This window comes from Littorina saxatilis, linkage group LG16, assembly GCF_037325665.1.
Source record: "Littorina saxatilis isolate snail1 linkage group LG16, US_GU_Lsax_2.0, whole genome shotgun sequence".
In the NCBI taxonomy this organism is placed as follows: domain Eukaryota; kingdom Metazoa; phylum Mollusca; class Gastropoda; order Littorinimorpha; family Littorinidae; genus Littorina; species Littorina saxatilis.
The window spans coordinates 46,351,260-46,369,179 of NC_090260.1; the positions used below are offsets into that span (position 1 = coordinate 46,351,260).

The 17,920-nt window shown below is 39.9% G+C and overlaps 1 protein-coding gene across 1 annotated transcript in view; it reads left to right on the forward strand.

The window, feature by feature from the left end:
* Window positions 1-17,920, forward strand: part of LOC138949753 (centrin-3-like) — a 35,627-nt gene that overhangs the window by 15,425 nt on the left and 2,282 nt on the right. The window contains exons 2-6 of the mRNA XM_070321573.1: window positions 2,538-2,673; window positions 3,139-3,253; window positions 7,380-7,494; window positions 8,232-8,308; window positions 12,005-17,912. Coding sequence (XP_070177674.1) covers window positions 2,538-2,673; window positions 3,139-3,253; window positions 7,380-7,494; window positions 8,232-8,308; window positions 12,005-12,048 — 487 coding nt within the window. The 3' untranslated portion in view covers window positions 12,049-17,912. The remainder of the gene's footprint in view (window positions 1-2,537; window positions 2,674-3,138; window positions 3,254-7,379; window positions 7,495-8,231; window positions 8,309-12,004; window positions 17,913-17,920) is intronic.

A 17,920-nucleotide genomic window follows, 5' to 3' on the forward strand; every position in this document is an offset into this window, starting at 1 on the left:
AGATCTCTCGCCCATCTAGGTGTTATACGTAACACTTCTAAACAAACACCCTTGAATCTTCCAAAATGTCTATTCCTCAGCACATCTAAATATTGTCCATAAACAACCACAATTTTTAGGGTATCTGTTGCTTTACTTTTGTATTGTTTTTCACAAACAAGAAGCTTTTGTTTGAGTTCCTCAATATCTGTTGTTCGGCTTGTACTAAACAACAAAGATTCGCTTGTTGAACCATCATAGTACAGATGATTTTTTAGACCCTCTAGGAGCTCCGACCCTCTAAGTGAAGTCAAGACTTTTGATTTCTTTCCCCGTTTGTTTTGGAAGGTAACAGGTATTGGCTTTTTGGGGAGATTTGCTTTCAATTCAAACTCTTCTGCAGCCTTATGTCCTCTCTCTTGGAAAATTGAATCAAGTTGTTTGTAAAATTCAAGAAGTTTTGTATGGTACTCAATGTGTTTTTTTAAACTCTCTAGTTTTTCAGTGTCAACATTCGGTAAATCAATCACCTCAAAGTCTTGACTGAGCCCAGTATGAAGTCCATGATCATCCTGCTCCATACTAGAAGAAGTGTCTGACTGTGATAAATTCCTATCTTCTTGTTCTGTTTGCTGATTCATATTTTCAGGAAGAATTAAATAAGTTGATTGTTTAGAATAATCCAACAGAGCTTGTTGTGCAGCGTTTGCTTCTCTAACTTCCTGGAGCTAACTCTATAGATTCTTGAGACATGTATGTTTGAGACAGGCAAAACACTATTCTCACAGAAAACACGTCTTCACACCACCACAGCACCAGGAAAAATGACAAAATCACTATGCTATGTTACAATCAATACCGAGTGTTGGGCGGACGTGACGTAACTGTTGCCAACACATGATTTAATCTTGTCTTGCCATTGGAGGAATATAGAAGACAGGCTTGCTGTTTGTTTTTACCAGATCAATACGGTAGTTATGGCTAGCCGACCGACGGGCAGATTGGATCAATACGCACGCTGGCTGCAACTAGTTAATATTTCAATGGAAACTAAATTTAGCGTTGCACAGAGAGAAAGGGAGAATGTACGTTCTGGGTTACTGATTCCGACAGACCCGGCATTGGTTCAAAACAACCTTACTTTACTATATTTTTTTTTTGTATGGATTTATGCAGTATTTTTCTGATTTTGTCGCATGTTTCATTTTAGTAAAAGTTTAGTCCAGAAGCCTATTTTGCGTTAATATTTAGGGTCTGTCGGAATCGGTGAGCCAGAACGTACATTCTCCCTTTCTCTAGCATGGAATTTTATGATAAAACAAAATATTACAATCACAGGTACGTCAACCCAATGATGGCCTTTATAGGGGACAGACAGACAGACACTTATGGTACAGATCAATAATAAACTTAGCTGGTGATCGACTCTCTCCGTATTTCTTGCCAAAGACTGAGAGCAGCAACGCTTTCCAAGCTAATTCCTTATAGAGAGAGAGAGAGAGATAATATATATCTGTCTGTCCACTTGGGTCGAAGAACCTTTAAATGTAATGTTTTGTTTTGTCATAAATAAAACGGAGTGGCTCAGGAACCGGAGAGCCGGTTACGGAGACCCTGTGTTCAAGAGCCTGCAGTCACCGGTATCTTACAAAAGAGACCTATATCCTAGTTTACCCTGTCGTGGTAGGTATCCGTTCTTAGCTCAGTTGTTAGCGAACTGTGCTAGGGAATGGTGAGGTCGTTACTAAGGTTTTAGCCTTGCCATCACGATTTAACAAAAAACTTTTTAACTTCTTACAGTTTTTTCTTCTTAGCCCACCTTTCTTTTCTTTTTCTCTATTCTTCTTTATTCCAAAACATTCCAATTATCGAACTGAGATTGCAACATCAAAGCTCACGAGTCACTGATCACTGAACTCAGTGATTCATCCACGAACCAAGCAGCGTGAATCTCTGGTCCCGAGGCTAGACTGAACTGAGCATGTCTCTTGACACCTGTGAACCACATCTCTCACAACAGTCAGTCGATCATCAGTGATCACGCTGTTAGCGAAATACAAGTCTTAATCAGTTAATGTTAGCGAAATACAAGTCTTAATGTTAGCGAAATACAAATCTTAATGTTAGCGAAATACAAGTCTTAATGTTAGCGAAATACAAGTCTTAATGTTAGCAAAATACAAGTCTTAATGTTAGCGAAATACAAGTCTTAATGGGTCAAAAACTGATCTCCATTAATCTTTCTCCCAAAAAGCAAAGACCACAGTTCTTTAAATTGAACTTTAGAAGAAAATCTAAAATGATCGGACTTCGGAAAATAAAGGTAGCTGGTGGAGAGTGCCGAGCCTGAGGGCTCTGTTAACCAACTCGCCGGTTCTCCAGCATGAGGGCCGGCTCTGTTAGCTAACTCGCCGGTTCTCCAGCCGCGGCCTTAATTCAACTTTCCAATAAATCAACATTCTTGGTTTTTTTTATTTCTGAGTTTTTGAACGTTCGCTGAGACTCTATCTGTCTTTGGATTACTTTTACAACTAATCATTTGTATGTGTTGTCAACAGAGCTGAGTTTGCCCTGGACAAGAACAAGAAGAAGAAGAAGCGAGAGCTGGCTGACGAACAGAAACAGGAGATCAAGGAGGCGTTTGACTTGTTCGACACCGACAAGGACCGCTTCATTGACTACCACGAGCTGAAGGTTGGTTGCTGTGGCCGTCTTTATTCCAGACAAAACACATTTTACATATTCAAATTTTATATATATTTCAACTTTAGCAGTGTCAGTTTTATACAGAAGTTGTGCTGTTTGATTATAAGCATTTGAATCTGAGTTTTGTCACTACTGACTTCCCCTCTTGACTTTCAGTCAGTCAAGGTACGCACTATTTTTATCCAGATTCCACTGGTGAAGAATTCCAGGCATTTTGTGCAATGTTTCACATCTGTTTCAAGTGATTACGTGAACATAGTACATTAAATGAAGATCAGATACCTTTTTCAGGTAGCCATGACAACCCTTGGATTTGACGTAAAGAAAGCAGACGTGCTGAAAATAAATAAACAATGATGATTTCTTTTTCAGGTAGCCATGCGAGCCCTTGGTTTTGACATCAAGAAGGCTAACGTGCTAAAAATAAATAAATACTGATAATTTCTTTTTCAGGTAGCCATGAGAGCGCTTGGTTTTGACGTGAAGAAAGCCGACGTGCTGAAAATCCTGAGGGACTATGACAGGGAAGGCACGGGGAAGATCAGCTTTGATGACTTCAACGAAACAAGTGAGATGATCTTTCTCATCCTTACTTTTCAACCTAGTTTTGTTTCACAGCCTCACCTTTTTTCGTTTTTGATTATACCTTGAAGGTCGTCAGGCGTCAAAGTATGCCTTCGAACATGATTTCTTTTGATTATTAGTCTATTACTATTAGGGTTTTTGTACTGGTACTGAAAATAATAATAACTCTTGAAAAACCAACAGCAAAACAACAACAACAACCACTAAACAAACAAACAAACAAACACACACACACACACACACCACACACACACACACACCACACACACACACACACACACACACACACACACCACACACACACACACACACACACACCACACACACACACACACACACCACACACACACACACAGTAAATTAAATTAAATATCAAGTAGAATCTCAAACAGAATGAGGCAGAGCGATGTTAAGATATCAAATAACCAAAGGGAAGTAATCGCTCTTTATGCATACGACATGTGTAATAGAGTAAGCGAGAGTTGTACGAAATCTTATCTTCTGGCACCTGAGAGAATAACAAGCATTGAAATGAACAAGCGACTTTCATCCTCAAAAAAGGATGATCACCGCAAGCTCATATGCTCATCATCAGTCATATAAGCGCCTAGCTAGGGCTATATCTAGATTAGGCGCATAAAAATGATCACAATAATAATAATAATATACAAGAACCAGCTTTTATTTCGAGGCGACCCTGTAACAATTTGTGTGTTTGTTCTGTTTAAACCAGTCTTGATCTCAGGACTATGTCCGGTCGACAATAAAAGCTGGTTCTTGTATATGACTGTGTACGTAGGTGTTAGTTGGAGTGCCTTAGAGAATGATGAGCATATGAGCTTGCGGTGATCATCCTTTTTTGAGGATGAAAGTCGCTTGTTCATTTCAATGCTTGTTATTCTCTCAGGTGCCAGGAGATAAGGTTCCGTACAACTCTCGCTTACTCTATTACACATGTCGTATGCATAAAGAGCGATTACTTCCCTTTGGTTATTTGATAAATATCAAGTAACAAACAGCATGAGGGACTCCCAGTTTTTGTGTGTGAGATTTTCTTCTGTGTAGGTTGAAAAGATTTGCCTGAAAAAAAATAACGTCGTTTTCAAAAGATACTAAGAAGAGAGGTCTGTGTGTTCAGGATTTTGTCATGTTTTTTAACATGTTAAAATGTTTACATTTTTTTAAAGATGTTAGGCCAAAAAAAAATATAGGTGTGGTTACGGTAACATAGCAAAAAAAAATAGGGTAGGAAGGTAGGCAATCACTTTTTTTTTTTTAACTTTTTTTTCTAATGTGTACAAATTAAACCTACTTTACAGGGAAATAAGTGTGCGACTCGGGCGCTTGCGCTTTCATTGCGTTTTCTGCACTCGTTTTCTTGTGTGTGTGTTTTTGGTTTTTTTTGTTTTTTGTTTGGCAAATGTAATAAAAAGTTATAGGGTCGACCCCTAAAAATAGGGTAGGTCGGGTTACCGTAAGCGTAACCACACCTATTTTTTTTTAGGCCTTATAATCGGAGGTGTGAAACTGAAAGGCAATCAATGTGGTCGGCAATTAGAATTTCAGGAATGTTTTCTCGCACCTGGCTCATCTCTGGATATTCTGACCAGCGATAACTCTTATGTAAACGCGCTGTCTCATGTCTGTCGTGAGCCTGACCCCCGGATAAGTCCCAAATTGAACTACTTTTCTTCTGGTGTCTCTCTCTTACTTTTTCAAAATCATGGTCAAAATCCAATTTTATCATTTTAATTTAACATTGAACGTTTTGTTTTGTCATTAATCAAACTTTCCTATAACCTACAGTTCTTGTTTTTTGATTTTGTCATGATGCTGGTTTTGATTGTGTAGTGTAGTGTAGTGTAGTGTAGTGTAGTGTAGTGTTGTGTTGGCAGTGTAGTGTTGTGTTGTGTAGTGTAGTGTTGGCAGTGTAGCGTAGCGTAGTGTAGCAGGGATGTCGTTAGGCGTCTGACATCGGACATTGACCGATTTAGAGGCTCAAATGTCCGATTCACATAGCCGTATGACGGTCACATGTCCTATCGTTTTGAACTGAGCGCTGTCATTGTCCGATAAGAACTCCATTCCTTCGGACAGCGCGATATTCGTTAATGTTCCTTTCAAGATACACATTTTCAAAAAGCGACCAAGCACTCTCGCGTACAGGTGCACTGAAGTTGTGCAGTGCGGATCTTGCGTTTGGGTGACACCCGTCTGCAGCACATTAAAGTTAGGAGCATGGGAGACAACTCCAACTGACTAAGTCTCGCGTCTGCTTTTGCTTTCAGTTCGAGACATTTTGACGAAGCGCACTGAGTTATGCCACCGAAAAATCAAAATAAAGCCTGCCAAAGTTCAACAAAAGCTGAACACTTTTGGCTATTCGACGGCATTCTGGGCTACATTAGGGTCAAAAACAGGGGGGGAACACGGCGAGCGTCATTCTTGAAAATGAAACAATTCTGACGTCCTATTGAAATTTCTGAAAGCGGTCAAATGTCCTATTGATGCTGAAGAGCTAGGACATTTGTCCTATAGGTATGAATATGTCGCAACATCCCTGTGTGGTGTAGGACATTGTACACTGGAACCCCGCTTTAAAGATACTTTTGAGCCCTGATTTTCTCAGATATTACGTTTCTTCTTCTTCTTCTTCTTTGTTCATGGGCTCAAACTCCCATGTTTTTGCACAAGTGGGTTTTTACGTGTATGATTGTTTACCGCGCCATTCAGGTATCCATACGCTGCTTTTTAGGGTGAGTATGCAGGGTATTTTTGTGTTTTTCAGTGGTAGTTTCAGGAAAAGCATCTGTAAGTAAGAAAGAAACAAGTCGCGTAAGGCGAAAATACAACATTTAGTCAAGTAGCTGTCGAACTCACAGAATGAAACTGAACGCAACGCAATTTTTCAGCAAGATCGTATACTCGTAGCATCGTCAGTCCACCGCTCATGGCAAAGGCAGTGAAATTGACAAGAAGAGCGGTTTAGTAGTTGCGCTGAGAAGGATAGCACGCTTTTCTGTACCTCTCTTCGTTTTAACTTTCTGAGAGTGTTTTTAATCCAAACATATATCTATATGTTTTTGGAATTAGGAATCGACAAGGAATAAGATAAAAGTGTTTTTAAATTGATTTCGACAATTTAATTTTGATAATAATTTTTATATTTTTAATTTTCAGAGCTTGTTTTTAATCCACATATAACATATTTATATGTTTTTGGAATCAGCAAATGACGGAGAATAAGATAAACGTAAATTTGGATCGTTTTATAATTTTTTATTTTTGTTTACAATTTTCAGATTTTTAATGACCAAAGTCATTAATTAATTTTTAAGCCACCAAGCTGAAATGCAATACCAAAGTCCTGCCTTCGTCGAAGATTACTTGACCAAAATTTCAACCAATTTGGTTGAAAAATGAGAGCGTGACAGTGCCGCCTCAACTTTCACGAAAAGCCGGATATGACGTCATCAAAGACATTTATCAAAAAAATGAAAAAAACGTATGGGGATATCATACCCAGGAACTCTCATGTCAAATTTCATAAAGATCGGTCCAGTAGTTTAGTCTGAATCGCTCTACACACACACACAGACACACACACACACACACACACGCACATACACCACGACCCTCGTCTCGATTCCCCCCTCTACGTTAATACATTTAGTCAAAACTTGACTAAATGTAAAAACAAGAATCTAAGTAACGATATGCATGTCAATTTGTCATACTGTGGAACCTCCATTTCAAAACAACATGACGGGCGCAGTGGTTTAGTGAATAAGACATCTGCCTCCTGATCGGAAAATCGTGAGTTCAAATCGCGGCCACCTGGTGGGCACAAGACAAAGTACGCGCGGAAAAGATCCTGTAATCTATGTCAGAGTTCGGTGGGGAAAAGGCATAGAAAAATATAAAACTTAAAAGAAATCGTTTTTGTGAAAAATAATTTGCACACATCTTCTTCTTCTTTGTTCATGGGCAGAAACTCCCACGTTCACTCATACTTTTTGCAGTTGTGAATTTTTACGTTTATGAACATTTAGGCAGCCATACGCCGCTTTCGGAGGATATTTACACACATTACCCTTGCTGTGTTTCAGTGACAGATATGATGCTGGAGAGAGATCCACAAGAAGAAATCCTCAAAGCGTTCAAACTGTTCGATGATGACACGTCAGGCAAAATCAGTCTGCGCAATTTGCGGCGAGTAGCCAGGTGAGCTCTTGTGAATTTTTAAGCGTACCTTAAAGCAGACGTGTCGGCCCATACGATTTGTTCTGTAAAGATTTGTGTCTGAACGAATGCACACTGGTTTAATTTTAGAATGTAAAAAACTAAATTGTCGTTTCTTTGTTCCTGCTTGAACGAGGTTGAACATACGACTGATAACATTTGAAGATATTTAATTGTGGGCCTAGATCGCACCAGATTGCACCATTGCTTCATTGTTTTTACTCACCTGAGGAATAATTGAGTTCAAATAATGAGCACACCGTTTGAAAGTACGGTTGGCCATCTGTGGACAAAGTTATTGTTGAAGTTTTCTCTGAATATTATGGAAGCTAGATCTTTGAAACTTGACACACTTTCAGCATCTGATGACCTCTTGACATGGCATTTTGTAACCTTTGTCACTGAAGAATTTCATCAGGCCAAAAAAACCAATTTAGTCTGTTTACGGTATCCCGACCGACCTTATTTTTTCGCACGACCCTAGACTTTTTTTGGCATTTGGGGGAGAGAGAAAAGAAGAAAAAAAGTCTTTGTTTTTTGGCAAAATAACTTAAAAATATGTTTTTTGGGGAGAAAAAAAAATGTTAAAAAAATCCCGACCTACCGACCCTATTCTTTTTGCCTATGTAAACAGACTTTTTTTTTTTGCCTTACATATATTTTTTATTCTGATGTTACTGTGTAAGGGGCAAAACGATGATGTGTGTGTCTGACTGCAGGGAGTTGGGGGAGAACATGACGGACGAAGAGTTGCGGGCCATGATTGACGAGTTTGACAGGGACGGAGATGGAGAAAGTAAGACAGACGTACACTGACACTGTATCGCTACAGTTCAACCTGTCCAAGCAACCACCTGGTTAACCACCACCTCGTTAACGACCACCTGCCCACAATTACCACAATAGACCAATTCTGGAAATAACTCTGTCAAGTTTTTATGGGCAGCAAAGGGTTGCCTTTCCTTGGAAAAAAGAGGGCTAACAAAACCACGTGATTGAACAGGCTAATCATTATTGAGTTGCGTGTATTACACGTGCTCGCTGACAACGTGTAGCAACATGCCGCTAGCTAGTGATTGGCGTACAATGTCACGCGGGTTTGTTTGCCCTCTTTTGTGTTTTCGCAGGCAAAAGTTCTTTCCGAACATCGTCTGTTACCACCCCAAACGATCGCCAATTTGTGTTTCTTCTGTATAACTCACCTTTCCATGGGGACCACTTTATGTCGTTCACTTGGGTGGTCGTCATTGACAGCTTTGACTGTTCTTGCCATGTGTCAGACCCCTCTGATGGGGAAATATTCAGAGCTGCCAACTGGTAACCTTTCAGCATAGCATGCCATGTTACGCCAAGCTTAGATTAATTGTTACGCTCAAGCAAATAATTTCAAGCATGCAACAGCTCTTTTTTGTGAGTTCTCGTACTTATTTCTGATTCTAGGGCGAGGATGTAGCTCAGTCGGTAGCGCGCTGGATTTGTATCCAGTTGATCGCTGTCAGTGTGAGTTCGTCCCCACGTTCGGCGAGAGATTTATTTCTCAGAGTCAACTTTGTGTGCAGACTCTCCTCGGTGTCCGTTACACCCCCGTGTGTACACGCAAGCACAAGACCAAGTGCGCACGAAAAAGATCCTGTAATCCATGTCAGAGTTCGGTGGGTTATAGAAACACGAAAATACCCAGCATGCTTCCTCCGAAAGCGGCGTATGGCTGCCTAAATGGCGGGGTAAAAACGGTCATACACGTAAAAGCCGTGGGAGTTTCAGCCCATGAACGAACAAACAAACAAACAAACAAATTTCTGATTCTCACTCTGTGTAGCGGTCAGAATTTGTGACGCTCGCTGGTGGCCGTTCACTTTTGAAATATTTGTATATTCTTGTGTAAAATAGTCTTAATGTGGATGTGCAAATACATTTTAGACAATGCTACACTAAAACACCATTTGCTATGCTGAAGATTCCAAAATTGTGTATATATATTGCTACACTTGCCCCCCGCGGGTTAGGGGGAGCCCCATATTGGTTGGGACGAGAAAGAATTTACCCGATTCTCCCCAGCATGTCGTAAGAGGCAACTAACAGATTCCGTTTCTCCTTTTACCCTTGTTTAAGTGTTTCTTGTATAGAATATAGTCAATGTTTGTAAAGATTTTAGTCAAGCAGTATGTAAGAAATGTTAAGTCCTTTGTACTGGAAACTTGCATTCTCCCAGTAAGGTTATATTGTACTTCGTTGCAAGCCCCTGGAGCAAATTTTTGATTAGTGCTTTTGTGAACAAGAAACAATTGACAAGTGGCTCTATCCCATCTCCCCCCTTCCCTCCGTCGCGATATAACCTTGAATGGTTGAAAACGACGTTAAACACCAAATAAAGACAGAAAGAAATTGCTACACTTGAGGTTTCACAAAGGTTGGCAGGTCTAGATATCTCCCACGAAAGGGCGCTGAATTATGTCCCTTTGTCTGTTATCTTGACCAAACTATTGTGTGATCCCAGTGGTGTTCTTTCATGGCAGGTACACATGTAGTATTTCTTCCCTCACATGTAGTATTTCTTCCCTTACTGGCTTGTTGTGTCTCTGGTATGTGTAAGTGTACAAAGGATGAATAGCTATAATTTTCTAAATGCCCTTAAAGGCTGACATAGTCCTATTTAATTAGTTTAATTACTTCCAGGGCTTTTCCCGTCGTTGCGGGGATGTATAAATTAAGCTTCCTGCAAAGTTTTAGGTTTGAAGTCCTTACCAATTACGAGAAATAATTAATTCTGTATTGCATTGTTTAGCAACAGTTCTCCAGGACTTGGGCTATTTTTAGACCGTTGACGTCTCGTAAACCAAAGATGGCGTTTGAGACTGTTCTGTTTACATTCGACACTATCAACACCACTTTGCAATACTAAAATAATTTTTTCTGTGTTCGAAAGCTACAGCCAATTGTTTTTATATCCCTTAGGTACAGTTTTATAACATTATTGGCACATGTAAACGATATGAATTAATTAATGAACGCTACGAATATATTGAGTAAGTCAGCATGTAAGTGTACATAGTTTTTTCTGTGTCTTTTTATATTTAGTCAAGTTTTGACTAAATATTTTAACATCGAGGGGGAATCGAAACGAGGGTCGTGGTGTATGTGTGTCTGTCTGTCTGTCTGTGCGTGTGTGTGTGTGTGTGTGTAGAGCGATTCCGACTAAACTACTGGACCGATCTTTATGAAATTTGACATGAGAGTTCCTGGGTATGAAATCCCCGAACGTTTTTTTCATTTTTTTGATAAATGTCTTTGATGACGTCATATCCGGCTTTTCGTGAAAGTTGAGGCGGCACTGTCACGCCCTCATTTTTCAACCAAATTGGTTGAAATTTTGGTCAAGTAATCTTCGACAAAGCCCGGACTTCGGTATTGCATTTCAGCTTGGTGGCTTAAAAATTAATTAATGACTTTGGTCATTAAAAATCTGAAAATTGTAAAAAAAAAAATAAAAATTTATAAAACGATCCAAATTTACGTTTATCTTATTCTCCATCATTTGCTGATTCCAAAAACATATAAATATGTTATATTCGGATTAAAAACAAGCTCTGAAAATTAAATATATAAAAATTATTATCAAAATTAAAGTGTCCAAATCAATTTAAAAACACTTTCATCTTATTCCTTGTCGGTCCCTGATTCCAAAAACATATAGATATGATATGTTTGGATTAAAAACACGCTCAGAAAGTTAAAACAAAGAGAGGTACAGAAAAGCGTGCTATCCTTCTTAGCGCAACTACTACCCCGCTCTTCTTGTCAATTTCACTGCCTATGCCGTGAGCGGTGGACTACGAGTATACGGTCTTGCTGCGTTGCATTGCGTTCAGTTTCATTCTGTGAGTTCGACAGCTACTTGACTAAATATTGTATTTTCGCCTTACGCGACTTGTTATCAGTTCAGTTTGACATGCTTTATGTTGAAGTTTCTGACAGAGAGAGAGAGAGAGAAATGTTTCTGTTTAATCCCCTTTTCTTGCTAAGGCCAAAAAAAAAAATTTCTGTTTCTGGTCACCCGACCGACCCTAAATTTCGGCGCCGACCCTAAACTTTTTTTTTCCAATCTCAAAATTTTTTTTTTTTTTTTTTTTTTTTGGTGGTAAAGGACAGGGTGAGAAAATGAACAACAAAAACGTGTGAAAACGAAAGTCCGCTGACGATTTGTAAATGTGTTGAGTGTTTTGTCTCTATGTATAGTGAATCCAGTCTCTTTGCGCGATTTTTAAAGTTAGTTTTATTGGTCTACATTTGGGGTAAAAAAAAAATTTAAAAAAAAATCCCTACCTACCGACCCTATTTTTTTTAGCCATGTTACCAGAAACAGACAATTTTTTTTTTTTGGCCTAAGCGTTTGGATGCTATTAGATTATGTTAGTTTAGTGAGCTATTATTTGTTACAGGAACTCTTTTTTTACTACAGCTGATTATCTGTATTCACTGATATCTGTTTCAGTCAATGAAGACGAGTTTAGCGCCATCATGACAGGAGACACGTGAATTCGATCCACATCTTCATCATCTCCATGACGCAAGAGTGATATTTTAAAGGGAGGTAATCACCCTGGGGGAGAAACTGTGTAAACTGCATTTCAATGTTTTACGGTCTTCTGATGCAACCACTTGTGATAGGTGTGTGTATTTGAATATGAATCTGCTTTCTTCTGTCTGCGTGAGTTTCTGTTAGATTTTGAACAGAAGTATTGTGTACTGTGACTGTTCTTTCTTGGAACCTGTGCTGCAGTGGAACCCTCCTTCTGAGACCCCCTGATTTATGACTTCTTCCAGGGTTCCACACACCCCCCGCGGGTTAGGGGGGGTCCCATATTGGTTGGGACGAGAAAGAATTTACCCGATGCTCCTCAGCATGTCGTAAGAGGCGACTAACGGATTCTGTTTCTCCTTTTACCCTTGTTAAGTGTTTCTTGTATAGAATATGGTCAATGTTTGTAAAGATTTTGGTCAAGCAGTATGTAAGAAATGTTAGGTCCTTTGTGCTGGAGGCTTGCATTCTCCCAGTAAGGTAATATATTGTACTACGTTGCAAGCCCCTGGAGCAAATTTTTTTATTAGTGCTTTTGTGAACAAGAAACAATTGACAAGTGGCTCTATCCCATCTCCCCCCTTCCCCCGTCGCGATATAACCTTCGTGGTTGAAAACGACGTTAAACACCAAATAAAGAAAGAAAGGGTTCCACATCACGTAGAATTAAGGGTATAATGCCCTTTGACCCTCCAAATCACGTACGAGATGCTCTCTGAAGAGGTATAAATACGTAACTGTTTTCTTCCAAAGAGGTAAAAAAAAACAACGTATGAGTCAAATGCTGAAAGGGTACAGCCTTTGCTAGTTTACAAGCAACAGCACGCAGGCCGCCTGCTCTACTGAGACCACTAAAGTACACGCCGTGTTCATGCCACTCCTCTGTCGACACTGACACGCCGTGAAGCAGAGGTTGCCTCCCTTGTCCTCAAACTGCGCGATATCTTTAAACTGATCATCTCGATAGCACTGTTCGCTTTAGCCTATGCGGTGCTCAAAAAAATGCCTCGCAAAACGCTCTGGGGAAAAAATGACATTTCATGGATACACCGATTGTCACTCATACCCTGTGAAAAATCTGGAAGGGGTATTAAAACCCTTTACTTTTTTCCTGAAAGGGTATGAATACACTTGACTTTTGGGGTTGTGTAGAACCCTGCTTCTTCCCTTTTTGACTCACATGCGAAGCAAAAGTGAGTCTATGTACTCACCCGAGTCGTCCGGCCGGCCGGCCGGCTGGCCGGCCGGCCGGAAAACTTTTTACGTTGGATATTTCTTGGACACTATTCAGTCTATCAGTACCAAATTTGGCAAGATGGTGTATGATGACAAGGCCCCAAAAAACATACATAGCATCTTGACCTTGCTTCAAGGTCAAGGTCGCAGGGGCCATAAATGTTGTCTAAAAAACAGCTATTTTTCACATTTTTCACATTTTCTCTGAAGTTTTTGAGATTCAATACCTCACCTATATATGATATATAGGGCAAAGTAAGCCCCATCTTTTGATACCAGTTTGGTTTACCTTGCTTCAAGGTCAAGGTCACAGGAGCTCTTCAAAGTTGGATTGTATACATATTTTGAAGTGACCTTGACCCTGAACTATGGAAGATAACTGTTTCAAACTTAAAATTATGTGGGGCACATGTTATGCTTTCATCATGAGACACATTTGGTCACATATGATCAAGGTCAAGGTCACTTTGACCCTTATGAAATGTGACCAAAATAAGGTAGTGAACCACTAAAAGTGACCATATCTCATGGTAGAAAGAGCCAATAAGCACCATTGTCCTTCCTATGTCTTGAATTAACAGCTTTGTGTTGCATGACCTTGGATGACCTTGACCTTGGGAAGGTCACATGTATTTTGGTAGGAAAAATGTGTAAAGCAGTTCTTAGTGTATGATGTCATTGCTAGGTTTAGTTATGAGGGTCAAGGTCATGTAAAGGTCAAGGTCAAGCATGTGAGTTGTATGGGCTTTTCCCTTCTTGTTCTTTTTTGTTGTTGAAGACCTTACTTGTTCAGATTATCTCTTCATAGCCTCTGTAAATTTACCTCCATTTTTAGACTCCCTCCTTTTTACATTTAGTCAAGTTTTGACTAAATGTTTTAACAGAGGGGGAATCGAGACGAGGGTCGTGGGGTGTGTCTGTGTCTGTGCATGTGTAGAGCGATTCAGACCTAACTACTGGACTGATCTTTATGAAATTTGACATGAGAGTTCCTCGGAATGATATCCCCGGAATTTTTTTTCATTTTTTTGATAAATTATTAAATACATGACGTCATATCCGGCTTTTTGTAAAAGTTGAGGCGGCACTGTCACACCCTCATTTTTCAATCAAATTGATTGAAATTTTTGTAAAGCAATCTTTGACGAAGGCCGGACTTCGGTATTGCATTTCAGCTTGGTGGCTTAAAAATTAAATAATGACTTTGGTCATTAAAAATCTGAAAATTGTAATAATTTTTTTTATATAAAACGATCCAAATTTACGTTCATCTTATTCTACATCATTTCCTGATTCCAAAAAACATATAAATATGTTATATTTGGATTAAAAACAAGCTCTGAAAATTAAAAATATAAAAATTATGATCAAAATTAAATTTCCAAAATCAATTTAAAAACAATTTCATCTTATTCCTTGTCTGTCCCTGATTCCAAAAACATATAGATATGATATGGTTGGATTAAAAACACAATCAGAGAGTTAAAACGAAGAGAGGTACAGAAAAGCGTGCTATGCACCACAGCGAAACCACTACCGCGCTGAACAGGCTCGTCACTTTCACTCCGTTTTGCACAAGCGGCAGACTACGGTCATTGTAAAAAAAATGCAGTGCGTTCAGTTTCATTCTGTAAGTTCCACAGCTTGACTAAATGTAGTAATTTTGCCTTACGCGACTTTTTCTTTTTTGTTGTTGAAGAGCTTACTTGTTCAGATTATCAGTTCATAGCCACTGTAAATTTACCTCCATTTTAAGATTTTCTCAGATTTTTGGAGGTTGTAAAAGCGGGTTCCACTGTACATGTATTACCACTTGGTGTGATTGAGGTTTCTTTTGTTGTCTCAAAACATCTCATTGTGAAAGTGTGCCTTGCAGACCAGTGTGATTTGTGAGCAGTGTCAGTGATGGCTCATTATGCTGCGGCTAGAAGAGTGATTTCAAGGCAATAGACGATTACTGAAAATAACTTCGTCAGGCTTGTATAGGTTGCGGAAGATTGAATACCCTTGCTAAAATCTCTGACAAACATTGGGGGGGGGGGGGGGGGTCAATCACTCGAGACGGGTGTGTCGCGAACACGTGAACCCATACAAACAGAACAGAGTTATTTTCTGAATTCGTCTATTGTGCTGATACAGGGGTTATCGTGTGTGTGTGTGTGTGTGTGTGTGTGTGTATTTGAGTTTGTGTATGTAGGTGTGACAGTGTGTGTGTGTGTGTGTTAGTGTTTGTGACGGGGCAGGTCTTAGCATGGGAGTAAATGTTAAAGGAATTGCATTTTAGAAGTAATAGTGGATTTACAAGTACAGTGTTCGGCCCCTGCAAGTTAGGGACACTTTGGGTCCCAAGCGTGTCCTTTCATCACAGGTACCACTGTTGGAAGCTGTAGTTGTATGTGTCTCCTATGGTGGATAATGTATTCATCGTAAGATGGAGATAGATAGATCTGCTGAATGTATATTTGTGTATGATATATAAATAAACATGAAAACCGGAGGAATCAGGTTATGTGTGTATGGTATGTTGCTTGGACCAGTAGCAGAGAGAGAGAGAGAGCCAGTTGTGTGGGTGTGTGTCTGTGTGTGTGCAGGCGTGCTTGTAAGATTATGTGCAGGCATTTCTGTGTATTTAGCTGTGTGTGTGCAATCACAACAAAGCAATGTTGAAACGTAAAAGATGTTGACTTTGAACATTTCCCCCCATCCGAATTTGTAGTCTTAATTGTAGGCTACTTAGCTCTATCAACTCGTGAGCTTTCTCGCAACAATTTAAACAATTAGGGAATGAAAAAGGACACAAACAAACAAATCAAAACTATAAACAACAAGACAAAAAGAGAAAAATAACAGAAAAAGGAGAAGAGTGATCCATTCTAAAACCTATGATCTTGGCGCCATCAGATGCACGCCTTTCTCTCTTCATCACAGACACTTCAAGAGCAGATGTGGATGCGTGAATTTGTAGACTTTATTTTCATTTCCATTTTTCCATTTTTCATTACTTTATTGTCCCATTGCTGGGAAAGCTAGCAGCAACGCAGTCGCGCTACCCAGGTGTCTGCGTGTTTAGGTGTATTCAGCCACCTGCGCTTATGGCAGAATGACCAAGGTCTTTTACGTGCCATTGTGATGACACGGGGGTGGGACATGGCTTCCGTCTCTGGGTCTGCACATAAAGTTGACCCGTGTCCGTCCCGGCCCGAATTCGAACCTGCGACCTTCCGATCACAAGTCCAGTGCTCTACCAACTGAGCTATGGAAGGTGGTTGACATAATGGAATACTTTGATGCATGTTCAAGGCACACTCCGTCACCATCTTAGTTTGGCCAGGCTTTTTCATGTTTGTTTTGCTCCGCACAAGTTGTGGAGATATTTGTTTTGAACAAAAACGATGAACTGACGGGTGAAGTTTTGGGGTGTTGTTTTTAAATGAAATATATATATTTTTACAAAAATGCCTCAGGCTTTCACTTTATTGAAGTGATTGATCTGTTTGTATAGTATGTAATGTCATGCTATATTATGTGCGTGTGTATGCGTACGCGCGCGCGCGCGCGTGTGTGTGTGTGCAGTGTGTGCGACAGATTCCCATTAGTGTAGTTATTTGTGTAATACGGGAATTCCTAGTGACGTTCAGTGCAAGTGTACTTAATGCAGGACTGAGGTAATTTTGACAGAGCTCCAGTGTGTGCACTGGGCTGAAGATACAGAGAGGCTTTTCAAGTGTTTTCACTCTAAACTTTTTCTAGGGTATCGTCTTGCAGTTTGGAGCGACACAACTCAGTTGTTTGACACGCTTGATGATTTTTATGTAAAGAAATTAACTCTTTTATGTTTACCTGTGTTGACGCATTCACACCTGTGAATGGGAATTATCAAAACCAAGAAGAAAACGTGGGAACAGCGGGAAGGTTGTGCTCGTATTAAAGGGTGTCTATTTTTAGGAAGAGCTAAGCGGCGACCTGCAGACGTGTTAACACAAGAGAATTAGTAGAATGTTGTTCACGATCTCAGTCCAAGGCCAAACGTGTCGGGCTTGTTGATGTGCCGGATGGTAACATTCAGTGCTGTGCAGCAAAGTAAAATACATTGACGAGATTAGGGAGGCGATAACTACAAGAAGATAGCTTCACAGAATTTCGTCGTGAGTAAGAAAGGACCAAAACTGAATCGCGTTTGAATGTATTCGACTAAGGAAATTACAGCTGTGATTATTCCATAGAGTTCATTCAAGGAGTCGGGGTCATCTTATGCGCGTTCGATATTGGAAATCACATCGGCAGTACTGAATAGCATCAGCACGAAGAAATAGCAACACTGGGGCAACGTTTATCAGTCATCACTAACAAAAACGACAACGACATCAGCAGTAAGACCAGCAGCCACCCGCGCAACCACCACCACCACCAACATCAACGACAACCGTGTACTGAGTGACGCGTGTCCAGAGAACGATGACGCTTTGTACAACTTTTGTCACTGTTGTTGCCATGCTGCTTCAATTTCTCTCACACTTTCTGCCCAACTCTGAACTGAAGGATGCCGGCTTGGGGTGGTGGCGACTGAAATCTAAACATGACAATGGTGAGTCA